At 36.9% G+C, this 17028-nt stretch overlaps 1 protein-coding gene across 1 annotated transcript; it reads left to right on the top strand.

Moving 5' to 3' along the window:
• Positions 1 to 606: 606 nt before the first annotated feature.
• LOC306882371 (protein SPMIP7-like) lies at positions 607 to 10857 on the top strand (the record flags this gene model as incomplete). Its single annotated transcript, XM_079436946.1, is given in 10 exon segments — positions 607 to 648; positions 650 to 1139; positions 1263 to 1321; positions 5641 to 5717; positions 6073 to 6211; positions 6829 to 6896; positions 7038 to 7079; positions 7261 to 7368; positions 7450 to 7551; positions 10731 to 10857. Coding segments are annotated over 10 exon segments (1254 nt in total).
• Positions 10858 to 17028: the final 6171 nt, after the last annotated feature.

The raw sequence follows: 17028 nt of genomic DNA, 5'->3' as shown, positions 1-17028 counted from the left end.
TATCTGTAGGCATAGATAGATAGATAGATAGATAGATAGATAGATAGATAGATAGATAGATAGATAGATAGATAGATAGATAGATAGATAGATAGATATGTGAAACTGCCAAAAGGTGTCTGTTATGCTTAGGGTGTAGTAATGATATTTGACTTTATTTAAGAACCACCATCACAATGTGAATCACCGTCGTAGCTCAAATTGTCTGATCTAGGTCTCCACCTAGTGACCCTTACATGATATTACGGTTATTTTTTTAATGCATACCTCCTATATGCATTAGTAGCCTCCTCAAATCCACTAATTACTACTAATCATCATTCCTTCTACTAATTCACATTTTACTGCTCAAATTAGATTAAAAACTAGAACTCGCTGTAATTCTACTCAATAATGAGTTTTAGCTTCGCTTTGAGTCCCAGCATCAATTTTCAGACACATGCCAGTAATTTGACCTCCCGCTGACTGCAGTGACACAGGAGCCAATCTAATGACAAACTAATGACACAGTCTCCTGGCAACCGCAGATGCAGATGATTACACCTGTGGCTTCCATCTGCATAATCCCACATTCCCCACCACATCTAGAAGAGTGATGCAGCATTAATGGAAATATATTCTATTTATTGGTTAATTGTTTGCTTTTATAAAATCATTAATGGAGGAGGAACGAGAACCTTATCGTGTAAGACTTCTCAAGGCACCCTGTGAGAGCTCAGATGAAGTGAGCAGGTGGCTGTGCAGACGTATGAATCTGCCCTGTGGGAAGGGTCCAGAGGGAAGGTATGACTTTGAGAGCATGGTTGAGACAGACAGACATGCGTCCTCCAGATTCATTCGTGGAGCCCATCTGCCTGATGAAAGAGCTCCTTTGGCTCTGCTGCGTGAAGATGTGACTCTAATAGATCCGTGCTCCGGTCAACTGAGTGCAGGGGCACAGGTGCATCTGGAGGCAAAGAGCAGAACCCCATTCATCGATAAGGTTTACACTGCGTCTGATCTGTGGGTTCCAGCAGGAGTGCGAGACAGGCCTCAGACTCCTCCAACCAGACCTTCAGCTCTGATATATGACATGTCTGAGCACAAAAGGTGGAACTCCAGAATGAAACCAGAGGCAGCATTGAAGGCAAACCTCGGCGGTAACAGCAATCTTTTTTTGTTTTACAAATTTGGGCTGACTGCAGCAGTGTGCAACAAAAAGCAATTTAACAGTATTAGATTCTTACATATTTATTAACAAATTCCATCTGCTTTGTTATCAGGTTGGACAAATGCACGGAGTATTAAACGCCTCTCTCAGGACAACCATGAAATGAATGCGGTCAGTCATAGACATGCTCAATTATTCATCCACGCTACTGTAATGATACTCTTGTATGCTGTTTGTTTGAAGATTTAGCAGTTTTACAGCACTAAACATTTCATATGAGCTTTAAAGAAAAATGAACATTCTGTCATCATTTACTCATGTTGTTCCAAACCCATATGACTTTTCTGTCTTCCTTGGAACATAAAAGGAGAAAAGGAAAAGAATGGTACTGGTCGCTTTTATACGTGCAGGTACTGTGAATGTAGCTGCAGCTTTTAATCTTCAAAAACAAGAGCACCATAAAGGTATCAAAAATTAGTTTGTAGGTTTGTTTCTGTATTCGGAGAATCTAAATTAGTGCGAGGAACAGACCTTGTTTTGTGCAAGGAACAGACCTCCTTATTCAGTTTCTCAAGCAATGCTCAATTTCATTAGTTGATTCATTTAGTAAGATCTGAATAAAATCTTAAGTTTAACAAGTGACACAATGGCCCTGTTAACTTCTGATTTCATCTGCTTCGAGCTACTTTTAGCTGTACAAAAACAGTCGGTAACACTTTAGAATACTTTTCTATCATTAATGAATAACTACACAAGAACACATGAGTAACGCAATATTAGCTCTCTAGGAACTACTAGTAACTAACAAGAAACTCTGTATTAGTAAGTAATAGTGCTTCGAATGTGGTAGTTCAATATTAACTAATCAGTAACTATTATTTTTTCATACCTCCCTAAGAACTACTGTATACATAATTAATATGAATAATACATAATGTATAATCATGGTAACCCACTAGTAATGACTCAAGTATTACCAAATTCTCCAAAGGGAATGACTGATTATTTGGATCAGTATTCTAAATTGAAGATCATGATAACTCCCTAGTAATGACTGAAATCATTGTAAGCTTTTGAGGGTTTTGTAAAGTATTGGATAGTAGTTATTCAGGTGAGTCATTACTAGTGGGTTACCATGATCTTTATTTTAGAATCAATTATTTATTATGCATAATTCACATTAATTATGAACCTGTAGGCCTAATTCTTAGGAGTTCTTCAGGATATATGAAAAAATTGTTATTGATTAGCTAATAGTGAACTACCAGTTTCAACTGAGCGCTGTTACTTACTAAATCGTTACTTAGGTAATAGTAGTTACTACTGTTAATAGTGCATAGTCATTTGTTCCTATAGTTATTCATTAACGATGGAACAGTTTTCTAAAGTGTTAGTCTGTTCTGCCACTCTGACTGCTTTTCCTTATCATATGTTTTAAATGTATTGACATAAATAACACTGGTTTGTAGCTCATTTACTTTTACCATTTTTTGCACATAGTTATTTTAGCTACAGTATTTACCTAATGAATCGAAAGTCATGCAGCTAGTGTGGCAACTTTCAATGTGTTAATGGGAAGATAGATTAGGGATGGCAGGGGAAACGGACAGTCTCTGCCAGTGTTGGAGGCAGAACCGATCCTCCCTATACGCAGAATACACCATGGCATGGGGCCCCTTGCTCTCAAAGATGTTTTAATTTTAGTTACGTTTTTGAATTTGGACAGCGGTCATGAAAACATGAATGATCATTTCTATTAATGCCATGCTTTCTACGTACAAATCAGCCAAATCCTGTAACGTGAGTGTTGTACAGTCTCTTGCTCTAACTAAAAAAAAAAACGAGTTGAAAGCGTACCGAGCCGCGGAAGAGATACTGTTTCTCGAGCGCTTTCCATGAGCATGATTCGAGACGGAGTGAAACACGGACAAATGCGTTTCATTTTTTTTGTTAACAACTGTTTATTGATTTTTTCCGGAAACAATAGCCGAAAACAAAAAGCAGCTGTACAAATCCAGAATCCACCCCACCCCCCGGCAGACCCCCAAAATATAATAAAACAAATAAATAAGAAAAATAAAATAAACAATAATAAAAATAAATTAATATGAATAGATAAATAAATAACAATAAAATATTTTTTACAAAGATTTCAGAAAAGGTGTCACAACATCAAAAGCTGAATGCCACAAATCCACAGCCTTCGCACAAGATCCATGTTGAGTTGTTCGTCTGTCCATTGTGTGAGGAGGATTCCAACAGTTGACTAGCAATTTTTTGCTGCTGTGAGAGCAGCTAAATGTAAACATCTTTGTTGGACGGACAAGGTGAAGTCCCACAAGTCAATCATAAAAAAAATGGCAAACATATCTCAGTACCCAACAAATATGATAGGTCCTGTGAGAGCTGAGTCCAAAAAGGTGTGACAGAGGGGCAAAAAAAAAAAAAACCTGCCTAAAGCTCCTTGGGAAAAGAGATTAGATGACAGATTCGTATAAAAACGTTTCATTGGAGTCAAGTAAACCCTATGTAGCAATTTCCAATGAATCATTTGATGATTAGGGTTTTTTGAAGACAATGTAAAAATACCCCATACCTGATCCGAAATATGCACATCCTCATTAAGATTCAAGAGATAGGTTGACAAAACAGAGAAAAAAGTAGGGTGAGGAGTACAAGGGGCATGAACTGAGAGAAATACAATATTCCTATTCTCCACTATTGTTTTTATGTGTTATTCTACCATCTATATCACAACTTTTCTCTAAAATAGTAATATTTAAATTCTTTCGCACCAATATTTGGACACCCTTGGTTTTAGTATCCGAAGATGAGTGAGATACCACTTCATAAAACTTATTACACCTGCATATATCCTCCTCTTTCAAATGGGATTCTTGAACTAACACTATATCAATCTTTCTTCTTCGCAAACAAACCAGAAAACCTGTACGTTTGTGAGGGCCATTTAGTTCATTAATATTACAACTCGGGTATCAAACAGAATTAAGACAAAATACAAGTTTGAAAATAAAACCAGTTGAGTCTGCCATTAAATCACCTATACAAGATACTGTATGCACAATGAAACTTCTAGTAACTATGAATTAAGAAGTGAACATTAAAGTGAACAGTGAAAGACACCTAACCATTTAGAGCACCTCTTCTCTGATTAGACAGCAAATGTTCAGCTCACTGAGAGTTGGTGGATGAATGGGATCTGAGAAAAACTCTTGCTTCTTCTGGGGAGTGTAGCATTTTAGGTTCACCTTGATTGAGAATGACCTTCAGCGTTGCAGGATAAAGGAGAAAATTCTGGATGCCAGCGTCTCTCATCTCCTTCCTAATTGGTGCAAATGCACTACTTTTTGCGGTGACCGGAGAAAAATCTGGAAAGAAAGACAGCGTTGCTCCATCTGAAGTTTTCACCGGGGCATGAAGTCTGGCGGCCCGCAGAATGAGCTCCCTGTCCATGTACCGCAGCAGTTTAAAGATGAAAACCTGTGGTTTAGCGCGATCTGAGGAGAGCCTTGTGTACACGCGATGCGCTTGCTCCACTTCAATCTCTTTGCCCGCCAGAGACGGGAGCCATGTCGGTAGCGATCTTTTCAAAAAGCCCATAGGGTCGTCCTTTTCAGAACCTTCAGGCAATCCAACCAGATGCAGATTGCTGCGCCTATTGCGATCCTGTAAGTCCACAACCTGTTGCTGATCTGCAACAACATGCTTTTGTTCTCTCATCTCCCCTGTAAGCAGATCTAGTTTAGAGCATAGCGACTGAACAACTGACATGTGAGAAGCAAACTCGTTCCGCATCGCTGTCAACTCGGTTCTTAGAATGTCCTCAAAGTGTGTATCAGTGTTCGCCATCTTGTCCACCATATCGCTCGCGGTCGGTAGCTTTGATTTCTTCTTAATCGGAGAAGCCGACGGAGACAACTCCTGCTGTTTCCGATTGTATGCCATCAGGGAAAGTATTATTAATGAATAAAACTTAAAATAAAAAATAAAAAAATCAGCAAAAAGGGGCCAAACGTACGGAGCTCTACTCAAGTGCGACTAGGTTCATGAGCACGTCACGTGACTCTGACAAAACGCCTTCCCACCTCTCCCAAAACACCACTGCAGCAGATTATCAGTGAAACATACCTGCATTTTGGTCTGTTACGCAATCCAAACTTTTGTTATGGCGTATGTGGAATAAAGTGCATACACAGAGTCATCACCTATATGATAGCTTACTTTTATGGTGCTTTTGAATCTTTTTTAAACATAAAGGGTCCAGTCAGCATTCATTGTCAAAAGAGCTAAAACTAGTAGGCCTATATTCTTCCAAATTTCCAATTTTGTGTTCTTTGGAAGGAAGAAAGAATTTAAAGCAAGAAAGAACTAAATTTCTATTGTATATTTTCCTATTTTGTCACCCTGTATATGGGACATTTGCTAAAATATTGCTATCTTTCCACTGTCTTTGCACTCTCCCTTTATAGGGTGCAGAAACATCTGTTCTTTTTGATAGCATAGCAACGGCAGCTCGACAATACATCTACACCTCTGCAGCCCAAAGGTCTGATTAGTTGCTCTAAAAGCTCTCTTGACAGCACAGCTACCACATTTTATTTTCCAAGACTCTCTCAACTTGACCAACTGGTACTTTTCAAAAGATTTCTGTACCATTTGTGTTTTCATACATTTTACAGGTACGTTTATCCAAAACTTACAGTGCATTCAATGTATACTTCAGGGTATAAATTTTGTCAATATATGTGTAACACCTATGTTGGTGCAATGGTAATTTCAACTGAAATCAATAGTTCATGTCCATGTATTTATTTATTTGTTACAAAACCAAAAGTAGGAAAATGTAGAAGCTAATGTTCATATCCCTTATACTGTGATTGTGTGAATATGCTCTGGTATAGAGCGTATGAGGATGTAGACTGGGACTCAAAGTTACCTCCTCGCCACAAACCTCCCACAACTACTTTGGAGAAAATGGCTGACCCTGTGAGTCTACGTTTTGTGTTGAAGCGATACCACAGCAGACCTGAGCTGTGGCAGGTGAGTCTGCTGCACTGGATGTGAAGTTACTTCCAGTGAAGATCTGAGACATTAAAGGAAGTTTTTTTTTTCTTCATAGGGAGAGATTTGATTAAATTTAGCATTACATCACTTGCTCACCAATGGATCCTCTGTAGTGAATGGGTGCTGTCAGAATGAGAGTCCAAACAGCTGATAAAAACATCACATATATCCACAACTAATCCACACAACTCCAATCCATCAATTGTCTTGTGAAAATGTCTTGTCTGAATCAGGAGAGAAATACAAGTAAAAGCATTCCAAAACAGTTTTTAACAAACATGTTGGTGGGTTTTGATGTGAAAAGACAAAGGGGGTTGATCTTTTTTGGCTTTGGGTTTTCTACCTACAGCTTTTTGTTTCACAAGATTGATGGACTGGAGTCGTGTGGTTTACTTGTGGATTATTGTGATGTTTTTATCAGCTGTTTGGACTCTCATTCTGACGGCACCCATTCACTGCAGAGGATCCACTGGTAAGCAAGTGATGTAATGTTACATTACTCCAAATCTGTTACTATGAAGATTGAAACTCGTATACATTTTGGATGGCCTGAGGATGAACTATTCCTTTAAGAGAGATTTCATTGCTTTCAGGCCATTGGATCCCATTGGAACAGACATCAGTTACGTGTCACATTTAATGCAAGGAAACCCATCAGCTTGTATGTGATTCAAATAACCTTTTGTTTTTATTTCAGATCTTATAAATTAAAGAGTCTGAGCTTTCACTGTATATTTACAGATTTATAGTAGATTGTGGATTAAAACTTGTGCTGTTTCTGACTATTGTTTGTAATTAACAGCACCAGTCCTTGTCCAAAATCAGGCCATATACCTTTATACTGGTAAGCAGATACAGAAATCTTAGAGATCTCCAGTAAACTAATGAACATTCTGTATACATTGTAATTTACTCAAATCAAATCAGTTACATACATTCCAGTGTATTGTTGCTGACAGTTTTTTTTTTTCAGTACATTTTATTAAGGCTTTGAATGATATTTATGATCTTGCTGTATTGTACAGCGGTACGGTGGGCTCTAAGAACATGGATAGTGTGGACGTCCCAGGAGAGGACTTCATCCCTCTGACTGTTCTGCGCACCACAATACCTCCTCCCACCCCTGCTAACTAGTATGACTCTGATCTGTGTATCTGTATATACATCATAACCATTCTACAGAACTTGTTATAAAGAAGGTGTTTTGTTTATAGCCGAACTTCTATACCTGGTTACACTGGAAATGCCCGGTTTGACAGACCACAGACTTCAGTTGTCAGTCTGCCTTCTTTACCATATACTCCACAAACAGCGGGGTAAGTCATTTCAGCAGTTTAGATTAAGATATTTTGCTTTGTCTGATATGGACTGGCCATCTGTCCAGGATGTTTCCCTTCCTTTGGTCTGAGACACTGGCACTGACTCCAGCATCTTACAAAGAACAAGTGCAGGGAAATGGGAGGATGCATTTTTTGCTTTGTAACATGATTATCTTGACAATCACTGTTCTCATATGAACCATAATGATAGATAGATAGATGATTTAACAATTTTTGTTTTAAGTTTTTAAATACATGTATGTGCTTGTGATATGGTAGAATTTGCAGGAGAAATGTGCTCAAATTGCATTTAAATATTGCCACAATAATACAAAAAAGTCCTAAAAATAGCCATTTAAAAATATATATACAGTATATTTTTAATGTTTGATATACTGGGCATGTTTTCATTTGATTCACTGTTATAGTCCTACTTTCACATTTAATCATAGAAATGATTATATTATATTATATTATATTATATTATATTATATTATTATTGCATTGTATTGCTTACATTACACCTCACTGTAAGACCAATTTGTCTCAGTAGGTGGCAGCAGTGCTTTGTATTTAGAAAGTTCTTCTGTAGGTTAACTTTTGTGGTCAACACCACTACACAAATTCTCTGAAATAATTTTCTTTGTTTCTAATTTTTATAAATAAATAAGAATATTCATGATTTAATAATTTAATGTTTAATTTAATATTTGAAACACACATGTATATATATATATATATATATATATATATATATATATTTATTTATATGATCACCAATATATGAATATTATATGATCACCATTATGTTTTTAGTGTCTGTATATATCAGTAATTTCACTTTAATGACAATGAATAGGTTCTTTGCATTGCCTTTAAAGTAAAATAACTGAACATAATATATATATATATATATATATATATATACAGTATAATGATCATATAATGATCTAATGGATAATGGTAATGAATTAAGCCTAGTCTGTGTCATTGCATACATTTGTGTCAGGGTTTTTTTTCATGTACATAGTGCAGTAGTAAACATGCCATGTAGCAGGAAGCACATCATAGAATCCCTCTGAAGAGGCGTTTCCCACAACTATTGCATTCATCTATCTTCTGATCTCTTTCTCTGTTTCTGCCTTAGTATGTGCAATGTCAAACGTATTTTTTTCGAGCTCCCGCATGTTCCCCTTTTGTCAGTGTCTGCCCTAGATTTACAGCTCTTCAACGCTCTGCAGCATGGGCTCTGGCTGGAGGTGTGTGAACCGTATCTTACAGCATTATTTAGTAGACCCCAACATGACATGGCTGAACAAAGTTCAGGTCATCTTATAAAGCAGACCGAATGAAGACTAGAAAAGGAAAAAATATACTTTAATTTTTAAGTTAAAAAGGCCGGAAAAATCGTGAGGCATTGATATTTTCTGTGGGCTTCTGAAGAGTCAAATCAGACAGACACTACTGGGAACAAAACCAGCCTAGCGGCGCTCTTCCATGCTCCGTCTGCAACGGCAAAACGTCCTCGGCTTTCAGAATGAGTAGGAATAAAGCATCTGCAGCTCGAGTAAAGAGGAAGAAGGAGGAGGAGGTGTTTGAGAGAAGCACTGGAGGAAAACCAAACTCCTCACCCAGGGACCGGGTGGTTTTTTTGAAAACGTGTTTCCTAGCTGGGCCCCAGAAGAGCTGGTTTACCGTCTTTTTGGAGTAGACCTCTCCAGATGGCCCTATCCAAAGTTGAGCTGCTCTTGTTGCCGGTGGTAATCGTGGTTTTTACTCAACCCAGATCCATTTTCCTGGAGTCACCGGTGCTCTGAAATCTGTTTCCTTTGCCGATAAAACAGGCCTCCCATCTCTTTTCCTTAAAGCAGAATGTCAGCACCTTTACAACTTCCTCTAACTCTCTCCTCCTCGTTATTTGGTGATAACTCAAATGTCTCCAAACCGTTTTCATTCCTCCGCATGCAGCTTTGGCAACACTCAATCGCTTGAGAGTGTCATAAGACACAGACTCTGACATTGTTTGCATTATGGAAAATCAGACACAAGTGAATGAAACTCCCCTTTTCAAAGCATTAATAGACACAGTTGACACATAATGAGTCTACAGACTTTTTCCATCAACATCAAAATTTTAGGTTAAAATGTCTGAATGTTCAGCAGAATTATGCTAATATCATAGTAATTTACTGCTTTTGTTTTACTGTGAATTCACATTATAAAGTTGTCCTGCTACTGTAATTGTTTTGAAGACACCATAATGGTGATTAGTATTTGTTTGGGACCTTAGACCTTGTATGTTATATTCAAATTTCTGATCTAGTCAAGTTAGAAGTTTGACAATTGAAAACAATTCATGACAAGTTAGAATATGAAATATTCTACCAACCAATTGCCTGATTTTAAGTTAGTCAAACTACTATAAGCATGAACATGATTTTATTTTAGCATTATTTAAGCATGAAGATAAATCAATAACTTATTTAATATTCATAACTGTTTGTGAATGGGTCTTTCATAATGGTGAAGCAACTAGTAGTGAAGATACGTCTTTGAGAGATGTGACATCAGTACTCAACAAACAAAACACAACCATTAAAAACAACATTTACAACATAAACCAACATTACAAAATTAACAAACAACAACTGCTAAAAGTGAACAAAAAACAGTTGAAATAGCATAAATACAATCATCAAGGATAAAAAACTCTATTCATGCTGCATTGCATGCTGGGTGCCTTCATCGTACACTGTAGAAACACAGTATGATACTGTCTGTTTATAAGAAATTTTGGAGGGTGCAGTTAGATAAAAGTGTATCTTAAAATATTTTATATATACATATATATATATATATATATATATATATGTATATTATATACAAAAAAACATTCTGGTAAAATTTGAGATGTAAAGTTGTTTTTGTAATTTTTTGCTCACTTAAGTCATCTTGTCATCTTAACATACTGATTATGTTTTGTGGTTTTATGACTAAAACAGCGAGTATTTTAACATTTACAGATTCAAATGTTAAGTTTTGTGGAAATCAACATTTTTTTTTTTTTTGTGGTAATCAGTAATCGTAATCAGGATTATGCCACAAGTGCTGTTGATTGAATCTAGAATATTCCTTTAATTTGAACATTCCCAGTTTGACCAGTGTTCCATTTCTAGGAGCCATCCTGGTACCTGGAGCACCCCTAACTATGGCAACAAGGCTCCTCTGTCAGGAATGATCACTACTGTCCCACCGGGAAACCCTTACCTTCATCCCAAAGCCCCGGTACTTTCCATAAAATAACTCTAAAAGCACAGCATGTTCCTTAAAGAGAAGAATAAATGATGAAGAAGTGTGGGAAATGAAAGTCTCCCTTTTCATGAAATCCAATCTGTGTTTGTGAATAGATCTATAATGATGCAATGTCAATGACTGATTCTCTGAGCTCTGAATAATGAGATGTTTTATTAGCATAATTTCCCTTGATTTAGATGAGTGCTTCTGAAAATGTGGAGGTTATGCCATTGTCTTAAACATTTGGTGTGTGTGGGCTTACGTATTTGACTATATGTGTGTACATGTGGATAAATGGGTGAATCAGTTTCTCACAGATCCTCTTTTGCATGCTTTTATTACTTTGGTACATCCAAATAGCACGTACAAACTGCTTGTGGAACAGCTGTGCAAATAAAACTTTGCCTGTTATCTTAAAAGAAAACAAAAGACACACGTTTCTGAAATGCTCTAGTTTTGCACCCCAAGAACTGTGGTTTGGAGAATAAAAGAGAGAATACCAGTGCAGCTTCACCTGCTTACAGGAAATAGGAACATGCTGGTTTCCTGTTTCCCCCTTAGTCGCGTTTGCGCTATGTTTTGAAACAGTCTGCTCTGGAAGCAGCTCAGTTGAATCCAGCAGTTAAAGAAAACACCTAGAAATCATCAACTAGAAGAATCAACTTATGACTGAAAAGTGCTCAAAACCAAAAAAATTCATTTATAGAAGTCCAAACAGTGTTCAAATTATAAACCTCACGTTAACCATATAGAGTTGAGGAAATAAGATGTCATTCTAAGTTATGCTTTGCATTATGGGAAAACTTTCTCTGTTTTCAGTTGGTTTGACAGCTGAGCCATGGTGGTATTTCTAGAGATGGAGATGTGGTTAACTGATAACTAACGTCCATCTTGGGGCCAATGAAAGGGATCAGACTAGTCTTTTGTTTGAGGGGCTGAAGTGCTTTCTCTAAGGTGACCTTCAGCCCATCAATATGAGCCTACATACAAAAAACAAAAAACAAAGTGAAAGCCTATCCGAGATAAGACAGGCTCAACACAATAGATGTAAGTTGCTGAAACAACCTCTAATGTTACTGAGATTTTCCTAATTATCTTTTCATAGTGAGATCTTCATCTACAAATAGGCACGTGTAATATCTGAGGATATTAGGGGTCACCTCATCTATGAGATACATTGATTTAGAGCATAAAGTGTGATGTGAAGCATAAAAGTTAACAATCAATACATTTACTATATTTGACATTATAAAGGTGCAACATTTTGCTGTCTATTGTCAATAATAGAGACATATGAATCTGAGCTCACACAGAAGTAACTTTCAAACCAAGAAACTTTCTGTTGGCCAGTGAAAGGAGCCCATGTAGCCCGCTTGAACCTGTTGCAAAATCTGCATGGGAAAATCTTCACCTGCATATGAAATTTTGAACTGTGGATTTCTATTGAAATGACTTAATTCCACACGTGAAAATTCTTTGAACAATTCTAAATGTGACTGGACTTTGACTGTTTTCTGTAATTTATCGCATCCAGTTAATCAAAAGTCATTGATCAATTGATCAATATGTGACATATCTGCACATATTTGTTTTTTGTGACACTTTCAAAGTGAAATGTCCAGTGAGTGTAGCTAAAAATATGTTCAGTTTTCTCTTAAACATGAATATGAATCTGGCAACATTTGAATTGTTTTCATATATATCACAACAGTTTGGAAATTAAATGTCAGATGAGTATAGCTAAAAGGTTATTGTGCGTGATTTCATTTGAAAATAATGTACCACATACACCGTCCGATACTGTTAACCGTGAGATAAGCTACCATAGCCGACCATTTTAGCTTGCCTTCAGAAGTATTTGAGTAATTTATCAAGTGGTGTGACTCATCCAAGAACTCTGCATCGCAAAACCAATGCTTTACCAGGTGAGCTCCTGAGCAAGTTTAACTACTACATCAGAAAAGCCATGCATATGGAGCTGGTTATGTGATACTAATGTCAAAATGTTACTATGGTGAAAGTGTTTTAAAATCATAACACAGCATTGCACAAGGAACCATGGCAAAATAATTATTTATTAATCAATAATCTTCCCCTGAAATAATAATTGGTTTAAAAAGGAATAAACATGCCTTTCCTGCCACTAGTGTCAGTTGCACCTGGAGTTTTGCAAGAGTTTTGTAATAAATGGATTCTTAAACCTAAGATAGCTGTTTTCAGTAAACATGAAGAGCGATCAGAAAATCACATGGGCTATAGAGTCGCCTTTGACCTCCTGTGACATTTAACCTCTGTCCAGTCTAAGTATTAGCACGTCTATTTCAGCCAAACTGACTCCACCTTTCAGAAAGCTTCTCCAAAATTTAGAGGCATGATCATTTTAAATGATACTTTTCTCCACTCTTCTCAGCTCCTTAAGCTTAGTCTTTTTCTTGTCTACATCGTATTATTGGCTCAATTTTCAAGATGGGGTCACAAACATAATGACTGATTCAGTGACAGTCCTTTAGGGTCTTCACCATACTCGCTCGGCCGAGAGATTAATTTCCCTCCTGCCGCTTAGTTTTTTTTTTGTGTCATTTCCACATAAAGAGGCTAAATGTCAAGCATGCCTGACTCCCTCCAGTGACACATCCATTCCCGCAGATAATTACCATAAGGAAATTGATGCTTTAGTGTGCAGAGGGGAATTTAATTTACTCTGACATCCCCCTGCATAATGCATTCCCAAAGAAAGTGAGATTTTTCAGCCTCAGATTAAGAATTTAAATACAGCAGACTATTAACGTGATTACCAATCTCAAACATCTCCGACTTATTTAGGTAGTTAAACCAATTATGGATTACATGTTGTTAAAGTTATAATTTAGAGGGTGTGAAAGCTGCTTAAAGATCCATGAAATAAGCAATAAGAGGATGTCTCTGTTCTCCACGCCAGGACTTTGCTACTGGCTATGACTTAAGATAATGTTTATTAGCTGTTGTTATGGCGAATGTTCATCCCATCAAATCTAAACTGCATAGAAATATCAGGATAGGCATCATGAAATAACAATTTACTACATTGTTTTACAGCTTTTATTAGGTTAATGATCATTTATAAATATATTATTGTTCATTGTTAAATTATATTGGTTGATAATACATAACTAATGTTAATTTACAAAATTTGAAATATGTGTATATGTAGAAATAAAATAAAAAAGTATTGGAATTATAAAATGTATTCTACAGATTATTGCATTGTGTTTTATAAGAAAAACATATTTTGGTTTATCTACTTCAAAATTTCAAATTTAATCAAATTCATTTTTTTACTAGCCAAAAAACTTTCAACAAAACTTTTCAAAAAAGAATATAGAATATTAGAATTTAAAATTATTTTAGAAATGTTTTAAAACTTTTGAGAGTAAAATATTAATAACAAAAATTATTTTTCCTTGAATTGTTCATTTATAATTGTTAATGGAAAATATTAATTTATTTAAGTAATGTTTAACGCATAACAGTATGTCTTATTAAACCGAAAATTAAAATGAAACGCATTCATAATAATTTCCCCCCAAAATTACAGGCTACACATGTTCTCATCCATACGTTTGTGCAGAGTCATAGTGCACCTCCGTGGCTCTGCAAGTCTTCTCTCTGCCCTAATGGCTGGAGCTGGAACAAAGTTTGCTGAGTCACCCTACACCAAAAACATTCTCTCAACGCCATCTCTGGAGGTTAGACTGTCCCACTGTAATGTCACAGACAGTTTTTACTCCATTTATTAAGATATCAGAAGAAGAAAACTTTCTGGCTCTCCAAAGGGTCACTAAATTGCACAAACAACAGGTTGTCCTAAAAAAAACAAGCCCACATCATCCAGGGTTCCCGTTTCACCCCACACCCAACTGCCTGAAAAAGTCCTTCTGGAGACAGGAGATAAGAGTGGCCTCCTTCTGAACATGACTCAGCACCTGCAGCTCCTGAGATATGGCTACCTGGAAGGGTCAAACATTTGGATCACTGGGAGCCAAAAAGGCTCTCGTTTATTACACCAATACCACAGCCATGAGGCAATGTACCGGAAAGATCATTTAAAATATAAGGGTGAATCATGGGAATTAAATAACCCTATTTGTTTAAGCCAAAATTGCTTTCTAACTCATTATTTATTGAGTATTTCTATAAATATTAATGCAAAATTTATACCTTTTTGCATGATCGGTAGCAGTATTGTTAGTACATCCATCCATTCTGAGTCTAATGATATATTTTAAGTAATATTGAAAAGGTCAGATTGCACTGTCACAATCTTACTATATTGTCAAAAGAATACATTTTTAATTCCATCCTTTTTTTCAAACCGCTTATCCTTTGTAGAATCTCAGGGGAAATTTTATTGTTAATCTAAAAAATAAATAAATAAATAAATAAAGACCTGATTCTGAGGTATTTTAAAAGTAAAACCAAACTCTGTTCACTAAAAAATGCAATTAATAGACTTGGGCCAGGAACTAGCATGTAATACACCCAGTCTCTGTTCCTCTGAACATACCCTTCATACAGAACTACACACTAGAAACTGACAGGATGTACAGCTTTCATCTCGAACAACATCCATTTAATGCCATAATGTGTGTTTTCTAAAACCTTAATTGAAATCCTAGAAGATACAAATCAGTCAAGAGCCCTTTATGACCAGTTGTTATGTTTACAAACAATTAGACATAGATATCATATAGCAGTATTGTCACAGAATGGCCCGTCTCTACCGTCATCATGATCACTTTCACCTGCACCTTTTTACTAATCATGCGCACCTGCTCCTTATCACCACCACCGTCATCAGGATCACATAAAAGCACACACCTCCAGTCACTCAGTGTCCGATCTCGTTGATCCAACGTGGACTCCATTCCTGCAAGCCAAACTCGATGAGTATTACCTCCAATCCTTTACCTGTTGTACTTACCTCCTGTTCTCCGTCCCGTTGTCTCCCTGTGTCCAGATTGTTCCTCTCTGTGGTCAGTTTCTCTGTCGCCCCGATCCTCATCGGATACTCTGCTCCTCGCTCCTGGAAAGCACAAAGACAACACTCAGTTCCTTCCCCAATGGCATCCCAAAACCTCTTCGAAGCGGACTCTCACCTCTCGTCCCCAGCTGCACTCATCCACTGCACGATCTCTGCAAATAAAGTCACTGTGTGTTACACTTACGTTTGTGTTCGGCTGCATCTGTAACAAGTATTTTGCTTTAACTGTATGCATATGCATGCATAAACTTTACAACTCCAAATCTCCCCATAGACAATATTCAAAGAGCACCACCACCATACCTCTGTAATGACATCTCGATGATTTATTATCTATTTATATAATATATTTATTATAATAAATTATATATATATACATACAGTGCCCTCCATAAGTATTGGAACAGTGAAGACAAAATTGCTGTGTTGGCTGTGGAGTCAAGACATGTGCAAATATGATTAAAAGATGAATATGAGACAAAACTACAGAATGTCACATTTTATTATTAGCCGTTTCAACACATACATGTTTTACCAAATAAAAAGAACAGCACTTTTAGAGTTCATCTCACTCATTGATGTGAGCATAAGTATTGGGACAGTTGAACATAAGGCAGATATAAAAGATTAAAAGCTATTATTTAGTTGCAGATCCCTTGCACACAACCACAGCAGTGAGTCTGTGACCCATAGACATCACCAGACTCTTGGTCTCATCCTTTGAAATACTTTTCCCAGCCTTTAATGCAGCCGATTCCAATTGTTGCTTGTTTTGGGGAGTTTCTGCCTTTACTCTCCTCTTCAGCTGGTGAAATTCATGTTCAATCAGATTTAAATCTGGAGATTGACTTGGGCAATCTAAGACTTTCCATTTCTTTGCCCTTATAAATTCCTTGACTGAACTGGCAGGGTGTTTTGGGTCACTGTCCTGATGCAATATGAAGCACTTCCCAATAAATCTGGTGGCATTTTCTTGAATATTGGTAGGCAAGATGGTTTTGTACCCTTCCAAATTCATTCTGCTACTGTCATCATACATTAAGTCATCAGTAAAGTTGAGAGGGCCTGTTCCAGAGGCAGCCATGCATGCCCATGCCATGACACCACCTCCACCATGCTTTACAGATGAGGCTGTCTGCTTGGGATCATTGCAGTTCCCT

Source organism: Barbus barbus (assembly GCF_936440315.1).
Source record: "Barbus barbus genome assembly, chromosome: 16".
Classification (NCBI taxonomy): domain Eukaryota; kingdom Metazoa; phylum Chordata; class Actinopteri; order Cypriniformes; family Cyprinidae; genus Barbus; species Barbus barbus.
Note: the sequence above shows the minus strand (reverse complement) of the source record. Positions and strands in the feature narration are given on the sequence as shown.